We start from the raw sequence: 9,884 nt of genomic DNA, 5'->3' as shown, positions 1-9,884 counted from the left end.
CCTCCCAGCCGCACCTCCTAGCCCCACCTGCTCCCCCGGGCGCTGGGCTGGGTTGAGCTGGGTCTTGCCCAGGATTACTCCTCTCAGAGTGACTCCTGTCTCGGTTGACGGGTGCTGCTGGGCACCGCCACTCGTCCTGGCTTGTGGCAGAGGGTGCAGGCACAAGGTGGACTGCTAGAGGTCTGGCATCAAGGGCTCCTGACCCAGCCCCTTGTCAACATCTCCTGCTTCCATCCAGTCCAAGTCTCATTTCTTGTTTGAAAGATGGCTATAGTCTCCTGACTGACCCCACCCCCTACGGTCAACTTGTCTCCCTTCAGCTAGTTCCTCATACAGCAATCCATGTGGGAATTAGACCATGACACTCACCTGCTTGAGACCCTCTGAAGGTTTCCTTTCCTCTTAAATAAAACTCCTTACCATGGCCTAGAAGGACATGTGATGTGACTCTCCCTTCCCACCCCAGCTCCTCTCCTGCTAATCTGTTCTTTCATTTCTTCATGCCAGTCACACTGGCCTCGGCTGTTCCTCCTCAGAGCTTTTGCATTTATGTGGCCTCTGCCTGGAAAGCCCTTATCCTGCCTGGCTCTTCTCATCATGCGGGTTTCAGCACTTGTATCACAACTCCAAGAGGCCTTCCAGGACCAATGGCTTTATCTAAAGGAGCCCCACTCCCTCCAAATCACGCTACATCCAGTATCCTCTTTATTTTATTCATCGCACATAGCATTGTCTGAAATGACCTTGTTTGTGTATTGACTTTATTGTCCATATCCCCCAGCCAGAATGTAAACTCCAAGAAGGCAGGTGCTGTGTCTCTCTTATTCACATCTGTATCCCCAGCACCCCTCATCCCCTGCAGAGTGCCAGGCCACAAAGAGTGCAAAATAAATTATTTGTTAATTGAAAGATGAGGGGCAGAGGTCTGTGGGGGAGGGTGTCTGGGGGCCTCTCTAGAATCACTGTAGCTCAATTATGTCCATTTCTTCTTCTAAATCCTCCTCTTCCTGCCTATCAGTTTCCATTCATTCCTTCCCACTTCAGAGAAAGACGTGAAGGGATGAAAGGAGACAGGCCTGGGGCTGCCAGGCTGACACTTGCCCTAGAGTGTGGGGCAATCCCCAGCCCAACTGAACAATCTGAGGGGCAGGGAATGGGGAGGCAGGTCAGTCCTGGAGCCCACAGAAGTAAGTGGTGGGGTCTAGGCAGGCCTGGACTGTCCCTTATTTGCAAACATGACGAGCCTCAGAACTGGGAGGTTCCTATGAGATCATGTGGTCCAATGTCCTTTCCCGGGAGCCAAGGCGACACTGACAGGCCAAGATCACAAGTGTCAGAGGGCCAGTCTCGGGGAAGAGAGCCCTCTGCTCACTTGCAGACGCTGACCCACTCGGTGATGCGGCACTCCTCGCAGACCACGAAACAGCACCAGTGGAAGCGGCAGTGGCAGCGCTCGCTGCGCGTCTGGCGCAGGATGTTGTGGCCGCGGCCACAGCACATGCTGCCGCAGCCGTCGGGGCCTGCACTACTCTTGTTGCACAGGCGGCCCACAGTGCCCGCGGAGTCCAGGCGCGGCTCGCGCTCGCAGAAGTCGGGCGACTTCTCAAAGTAGACCAGGTCGGTGGGGCTGGCCCGGCGGCGAGGCCCAGGCATGCCCGGGGCCGGAGAGGGTGCCCCCGCGGGACCGGGCTCCAGCTGGCCACCGTTGCGGTTGTGCGGCCGGATGAGCGTGGCGCGGTGGAAGCGGCTGCGCAGCAGCGCCCCCACGGCACGGAACTCCGGAGTCACTTGCCAGCACGTCTTGAGCTGGCAGCTGCCTGACGTGCCGTGGCACTTGCACTTCCGCCGCATGTTCTCCATCACCGCCTGCAGAGGGAGGCACCGTGAAGGGTGATGCCCGTGCCCAGCCCCACTGCCCTTCTTCCAACACGAGACACTGGCCCGCGAGAATCAGAGCCTTTCGAAACTAACTCTCATTGAACAGAGGCAAAAGCTGAGTCCATAGGAGGGCTTGGGAGGCAGGGGTGGCATAGCTCCTGAGCCAGGCAGTCCGGAGAACTCTGCCTGCTTTTCTGCTGCTCTCATCCACCTCCCACCAGGCCATACCTGGGGGAATTCCCTCCTTCCTGCTCCCCTCCTCTCCTGCCCACTTTCTCCAGCACCTGCAGGGGGCCCTTGGGGCTGGAGGCGCTTGCTTCCTGAGGGGGGATCCCAGATCTTCAGGGAAATTCCCTCTCCTTCCATCCCTCAGGAGCAGGGGCTGCTGGCCCCACTACACCCAGCCCCAAAGCCTCTGGCCTTGCTCCAGGCTGTGAGCGGGGAGCTGCGGGGAGTTTGAGAAAGCCCCTTTCCTCCTCCACGCTCTGCAACCCTTTGCAGGGAACCTAAGGAGCGTGGTGGGGACAGGAGCTGGAGAGACACCCCTTCCCCCCATTATACTGGCTGGGGCTTACTCTGCCCAATGCTGAGTGCCACCGTTCCTCCTAGGAAATGGTGAACACCAACAGGGCCCAAAGGCTCTACCTGAAGGCAGAATGGGAACAGAACCCAGAGAGCCAGAGCCCCAATCCAAAGAAAGTGGAGAGAGATTCCCAGACCTCTAAAAGAGGTAGTTACTGGAACACAACCTCCTCATGCCCTGCCCAGCTCTCAACCTGCTCTGGATTCTCCTCCCAAAGAAGCCCTTCACATCATTCTCCCCAGAGGCCCTCCCTAGAGGAAGCTGACCACATCGTCCTCTCCCCCAACTCCACTCCAAAACCACACCCTCAAACAGGGACAGCAATGACCTGGGACCCTCAACCCTGGGCAGTAGGGCCATAAGAGAGGGACCTTGCGCCTCCAAATTTTAAAGGGCTCCACACACAGCCTGTTTGCACAGCCTGCAGTGTCAGCACCACGTGGGAACCAGCCCAGTGCCTCCCCCGGCCAACAGCTCTAGAACATCTGCTTCCCACAGACAGCAGCCACTAATTAACCAGTTTAACGAGGAGGAGGAGGAAGCACTGTCGGTATGGGCTGGGATGGTACTGAAGCTTGGGAAAAGAACTGCATGGACCGGGCAGGGCTGGGTGGGAGCTGGACATGACTGGACAGTAGATATGCCTCAGTTGACCTCACTTCTAAGTCAGCATGGGAAGAGCTGAATCAGCTTGGAGTCTTTGTGGAAGGAGAAGGTGAACCAGGCTGGGCTCAGAGGCCAGGAATGAAATGGAGAAGGTGCCAGCCAAAGCCAGGGGAAGCCGCGACCAAGGCCTGAGCAGGCTGAGAGAAGGGGGTGGGAGCTGAATAACCAGGAAAGGAAGGTGCTGAGCTAACATGAGAGCTAAGGAGGCATCTTAATGTAGGTGTGCACACAGTGTAGACTATGCTGTAAGCAGAAGAGCACGGCCTCACAGCTCAACTGCCTGGGATGAACCCTGCCTCTCTCACTTTCTCACTAGTTACACCACCTTGGGCAAGTTTAGTCTCTCTGTGCCTCAGCTTCCATATCTTAACCTGAGGTTCATAATAGTGCCCTCATAGGTAGTTGGATGGATTAAATAGGCTAATATGTAATAAAGTATTCCAGACAGTGCCTAACACATAGTAAACAATAGACGCAGGCTATGATTACTTTCCTTCCTTTTTTCCTCCCTTCCCCCGCCCCCCCCCCTTTCAAACGAATGACCTTTGAGGTAGTATGAACATTCTAAGGCAGGGGAGAAAGGAGGAAAGCGACTGGAACACGGTTACACAGTGGCCCCTAGGAACCTGCACTCTGAGGAATTCCCTGTTCTGCACAGAAGGTTGGGAGAGGAGGGTGATAGCAGCAGAGGATATCACAGAATCATGGAACACTAGAGCTGATTGGACCAAACTTCCCATTTTATAGAGGAGACAGGGTAGCAGAGCCAGATGGAGACCGCAGAGGTCTGACCATGTAACCCAGTCTCTCTCCACCGCTCCCGTAGGAAATGCTCGCAGCAGGATGCTAAACAGAGAATGAGCGAATGAGGGCTGGGGTTGTTTCTGGCTTCTATCCCCAAGCCTAGTCCAGTGCCTGTCACATAGTAGGTATTCAGCACATGTTTGTTGACTGAATTAGGAGGGGGCAATGAGAAAATTGCTGAGTTAGGGGGAGTGGTGTAGTCCCCAGCCAAGACGGGCAGGGGTAGGGGAGAGGCCCTAAGCAGAGGGATTTGAAGCAGGGGGAAGGGTGGGGGCGCGGCTCTCACCTGCCTCCCCACTCTGTTGTTGTGGAGCCTCATGCGCGCGTGGATGTCTCTGTGAGGCTCCCGGGAGTCCAGAAAATCCTTAGAGAAGCGCTCCCCGAAACCCACGTCGGGGCTGCAGCCGCCCCACTCCCAGGAGTCCTGCAGGCCAGGGCTGGCAGGGGGAAGGGCCGGGTGCTCAGGAACCCCGTGGCTCAGGCCCTTACCGCGCTGCAGCGCGTCCAGCTGCAGGCGGTTCAGCTTCCGACGGAAGGCCTCCTCGTCCCCGCGCCTGGACGCATCGCAGCCGCATGCCCTCAGTTTGCCCAGGGCGCAAGCATTGGATACTGCGTGCACTACTCCAGCTGCGGCGATGGCGTAGGCGAAGGCACTCTCTCGGAAACCTGCAGGTAGAGATCCAAGAAACATAGGCTCTGAGCAGCCTTGACATCCCATCACTTTGCCTTCCCTGCCCAGCCTTCTTGCCATACGGAGGGGAAACTGAGGCCCAGTGTTTGGGGCAGGCCTGGAACAGGGCAGAGAGTCAAAGAGGGACAAAAATCACACCAGAAGTTCTACACAGAGGATGGGGTGGTGGAGGTCTCCCCCATAACCTTCCTTTTTGCACTTCCTTCCCCGTTTCATTAACATCACCCTTAGGAAGCTCAGAGTTTGTGTCTACATCTCTATTGTTGGACAGAAAGGATCTGGTAAACATGCTTTTTAAGATCAGGGACTTAATCTATTCTCTCTCACGTGACAGTTGCCTTTTTAAAATAAGCCTGCAGAAAGAAGGCAAAACGTAATCTAAAGAATAAATCAGCAGTGATGGAATTGCAGGCCCCAGGAAACATTAACGGGCAGAAACATTAATGAGCTGGTGTCCTCCTAAAGCTGCAGGCCCCAAGATTGCTTGCCTAGTGCCTCCCTGCTCAGGTCCACCATAGAACCCTCTCTGAGGGCCACATTTGAGAGGCAGACAAATGAACCAGCAGAAATTCCCCTTTCCCTGTCCACAGGACATCCCTAAAAGTCTGCCCAGAAAAGGACACTGCCCAGCCACCTGTGGTCAGTCTAGGTCTGCTGAAGTTTGTTTGAAGGATGCTGGAGGTGAGCCACTGCCCTGCACGGGGTGAAACATATAGTAGTGTTGAACACTGAGAGGGAAGGGTGGGCTAAGACAGACACTTTTTCTGTGATGCTCAGGGGGCACAAAGACTCCCTGATGAGCCAGTCTCAGGGGCCCTGGGTTGGGCCAGCCTAGCCATTGACTTATCTACACTGTTTTCCTCCTTGGTGTTCCCAGCCTGAGCTATCCTCTGGGAAGGCCCTGGTAGATCTCAGCCTGTGGCAGCGGAAAGCCTGCTTGTGGAGAGGTGTCTGGCTCCCAGACCCATAAGCTGCTTCTTGCTTATTCTGTGTCAGAAAGGACTAGTTAGGAGCAGGTTCTGGTACAAGTCTCTGACCAGCCTCTGAACCCGAGAGAGTGCTGGCAATGAGAGAAGCCAAGAGCAATAATAGCCCCCATATGAGGAGGAGAGTCCACCTGTGCCATGCACCTGTTGGGGAAGCTCAAACTTACCCAGAGGCTGATGGCCTTGGGGAGGCCAGAGATTCAGAGAAAATCTGGGTCCTCCTATCCCAGCATCAAAGGCTGGGAGGACATGCTCTTGGAGGCCTCACAGACCCCAGAGAGCCAACCAGGATTGGACCAGAGACCCTAGCCAATCCTACCCCTAATGCTCACCGTCAGCATCACAGGGCCATGTCCTCCTCTCCCTGCCCAGCCAAAAACAAAACACAACCAAAGATGTGTAGTAGTAGTTAAGAATGTGAACTCTAAAGCCAGATTACCTGGGTTGAAAATCTGGGCTCTTCCGTTTACTACCCGGTTTCCCCTAAAATAAGACCTATCTGAAAAATAAGCTGTAGCATTTTAGGTGCCAAAATATGGCACCTTGGCATGCTGAATATTTTAAGCTGAAGGAGTTCGTGGAAAAGGCACCCTTCTCCCTGAAACAGGTCATAAAACCCTCATGTGAGGGGCGCATGCCCTCCATATCCTAGAGGAATCATGCTACGACTTATTCTCTGGCTAGGTCTTATTTTCAGGGAAACAGGGTAGATGTTAATAGTTATATGACCTTGGCCAAGTGACTTGAATTTTCTGTGCCTCAGTTTTTTCATTTGTAAAACAGGGTTATTATTACCTGCCTCATTGTCATTCCAAGAATTAAATGAGTTAGTAAATTTAAGATGCTTAGAATAATCCCTTATTATAGTAAGTACTACATAAACATTCACTATTATTGAGAAATTCTTCCTGCTGTCTGACCTCACTCACTACTGCTGCAGTTTCAGGCCATTGTTTTTTTGTTTCCCCAATCAGGGACAGAGTTCAGCAGCTCATGACCCACTCTAGAATAAATCATCTGGCCCAACAGAAGCTCATAAAGCAGACTATCCCTTTCTATCTTCTCTTTCCATCTCGTGGCATCTTAGGATCAAGAAGTCCAGCTATGAGCAAAGAGTAAGGGATGGGGATTGCACTGGAGCCTTCAAAGGGGGTGCTCAGAATTGGTGGGAGCTGCAGGAGAGTAGACATTGCTCTGGAAAGGAGGGCAGACCCAAAATGGGGAGCACACCCTGTGTTTATCTCTTGCCTTTTATCTGTGGAACCCTGAACACTTCTCTTATTGCTGAGTCACCAGCATGCTCCTAGGACAAATGGCAATACTCAGACCTTCAGAGGCAGCCTAGGCCTCAGAAATCCCCCTGCACAAAACACACACACATTGCAAAAGGGGGGATACCCTAGATCAGGGGTCGGCAAACTGTGGCTCACAAACCACATGTGGCTCTTTGGGTACGTTCCATCTCAAAAGTTTGCCAACCCCTGGAAGAGCCAATCCTGTCCCTCACAACAATTTAAAAATTATTTGAGAGCCATACATATAGTTTTACATAATTACCATTATGTGGATAATATCCTTTAAAGATTTTATAAATGAAATCATGAGAGTTTTATTTTCATTTTCAATTTTACTTCAGAGCCACATGTCCGTACCCAAAGAGCCGCATGTGGCTCGTGAGCCGCAGTTTGCTGACCCCTGGCGGTTCTTCTGTCTCAAAAGTTTGCCCACCCCTGCCCTAGGTCACAGGGGTTATGGAGCTGACCCAGCCCCAGCTCGCCCAGCTCCCAGGCCTGACAACTTTCTGCTGATGGACTTTGGACTCTATGGAAGACCTGCGGCTGAGTAAGAAACCCAGGTAGCCCAGTTCCCAGTTACTAGGGCCCTGTCTATGCATGGGCCCAGGGAAGAGCAAGAGGCTGGTCCAGGGGGATGTTCTGGGCCAACCATCATCTTCCAGTCTCTGTTACATTCAAGTGCAGGCCTGGAGGAATATGGAGAAATAGAGCCCACAGTTCACAGAGAACACCTCTACCTACCTCAGGCAAAGAGACCATCCCATGGCTTCTGGCAGCTGTCACTGCCACATGTAGGTGTGACCCGGCAGGGCGTGCATGGCCACCCTCTGTTCCAAACATCCAGGTCTCAGAGAAGTCCAACCTACTGGATCTGCCCCCAGCTCCCATTCAGGGCCCCAGTTTCGGTCCTGGCCCCGACTGTCTGGGGCAGACGCAGGCACTGTGCCATCTGGCCAGCTGGAGGGGGAGAGGGGTGGGGCCCTGGCCAGCTGGGCTGCCCGGAGCATTGAGGGGGGGACTCCTTAAGACGCACAATTAGCCGCCCTGCCTTTGATCTGGGACAGGGACTGCCAGCATCTAAGTGGAGTCAGCTGCTGCTACAGGCCACAGCCAACAGCCAGGAAGGGGCTGGGGGAGGAGGTTTGGAGGGCAGGGGGGTGTGGAGGAGAGAAGATTCAGAAGCCAGTGGGAACCAGGAGGGGTTAGAGAGGCTTGAGCTCCGCCCATTTGAATCAAAGAGGGAGGAAACAGGAAAGGTCTGGTCTCCATTCCCTCTGTGCAAATAATCTGTGTGTGTTCATGTGCCTGGGCTGAGAAAGAGGGAGTTGCATGCATGTGGGAACGCTTAAGGATGACACTGAATGTAGCTACACGTTTGCACAAACATGGGTAGTGTTTGTATGCAAGCATGTCAGTTTCATTTCTTGGACTACCCTTGCATTGCATCAGCTCACCTCTGGGCACACAATAAGAGATCATGGTGGCCTTGTAGCTTGGGAGGCAGTATTGCAGGGGTTTGAGTGCCATCTCTCAAGTCAGCTGGCTTGCCTTTGAGTCCTGGTTATACAGCTTACTTATAAGCTGTGTGACTAATGGCAAGTTACCCAAACGCTCTTAGCTTAATTTGTAAAATGAAGATATAATAATAACAGGACCTACCGCATGGGGGTTGTTTGAGGACCCTAAAGTACAAATGAAGTGCTTTAGAACAGTGCTCAACACAGAAAATACTTAATATGTGTTGGCTGATTCATTTGGGTGACATTAGAATAATAGGACCTTAGGTGATCCTGGGATATGATTGCCTGTGCCTCTGTGTCCCCATGTGGGTGCCACCACATACCCCCACTCTGGAGACTTAGGCATTAAACCAAGACTCCTTGAGTCTTAGGGAGGTGGGAGAAGAAAGACCCAGGGACTTGGAGAACAGAGGCTAGACTCAGATTGCTGGCTTCTCCTGTGCTTGGAGCCTGGCTTGCTACAGGGCCTCACTCCCCCTCTTTCCATCCATTCTGAATGGGACTGGGTCTTAGGGAGGGCAGTACCTAAACTGTGGGAGCTTCAGGACCTGCTGTGTGAATCTACTACACTCCTCTCCATCCAGCCTCTCCCTGTCCTCTAATCACCTTTCATTCCAGGGCCCAAGTCCAGCCTGAAGCAGCCCCTTCCTCAAATCTCCCTCAGGTCCCTGCATCCTGAGTGGGAGATGGATGGGTTCTCTAGTCCTCACATTAAAGAGCTCTCCTCCTCTAGCAGATGTTCTGCCCAGCATCCCACCTGCCCAGGTAACAACAGTCTGGGTCCTAGAACAAAAAGCTGGGAATACCAGTGCCCTTGGCACTTAGGTCACAGCCGCCCTAGGGCTGGGTAAAGCAGCTGGTCTGGACTGGGCAATACAGCTTTTTTCCTGACTCTTTCTAGTCCCCTAGAGGCCCCTCTCCCTGTCCCTCACCACTCTCCCCCACCCCCAGCTCCAGCACCACCTTCATACCCTCTTACTGGCTGGGTAAAGCCCTATTATATACTCTGCCTTTTAAAGCACCCACTCCAGGTGCTCAATCTCCCTTCCCTCTCTCTCCTACATTAGGAACCCCATCCCTTTAGTCCAGCCCATCTCAGGGACAGTGTCAGGACAATTAGATAACAGTATTAAGATGGAAGGCCCAAGGGGCCACCTCCTCTCAGCAGCCTCTGAATTTTAAACATAGCAGAATGCACATTTAAGAAACCCCATTGACAATCAGAAGAGGGCTCAGCACCCTGATATTCCCCTAAGGGGAAACTGAAGTCACCTGACATCACAATGGACAATCCAAAGCTTAAAAAGAAGGGACAGGGCCAGCTGAGTGGTGCGATGGTTAAGAACTGGCTTGGGATGCCAGAAGACCCCGGTTCGGATCCCACATATGAGGGCCAGTGACACTGCCCTCCACAGCTAAGATGCTGAACAACAGCTCAACCTGGAGCTGGGCTGCCATGAG

General features: G+C 53.3%; 1 protein-coding gene across 1 annotated transcript in view; it reads right to left on the bottom strand.

Annotated features, from left to right (window-relative positions):
• Positions 1-761: 761 nt before the first annotated feature.
• WNT10A (Wnt family member 10A) overlaps positions 762-9,884 on the bottom strand; it is a 13,583-nt gene continuing 4,460 nt past the window's right edge. The window contains exons 3-4 of the mRNA XM_019638207.1: positions 4,218-4,597; positions 762-1,866 (exon numbers count right to left, since the gene is read on the bottom strand). Coding sequence (XP_019493752.1) covers positions 1,369-1,866; positions 4,218-4,597 — 878 coding nt within the window. The 3' untranslated portion in view covers positions 762-1,368. The remainder of the gene's footprint in view (positions 1,867-4,217; positions 4,598-9,884) is intronic.

The sequence above is a fragment of the Hipposideros armiger genome, unplaced genomic scaffold (assembly GCF_001890085.2).
Source record: "Hipposideros armiger isolate ML-2016 unplaced genomic scaffold, ASM189008v1 scaffold_38, whole genome shotgun sequence".
Lineage (NCBI taxonomy): Eukaryota > Metazoa > Chordata > Mammalia > Chiroptera > Hipposideridae > Hipposideros > Hipposideros armiger.
This window is presented reverse-complemented; position numbering and strand designations above follow the sequence as displayed.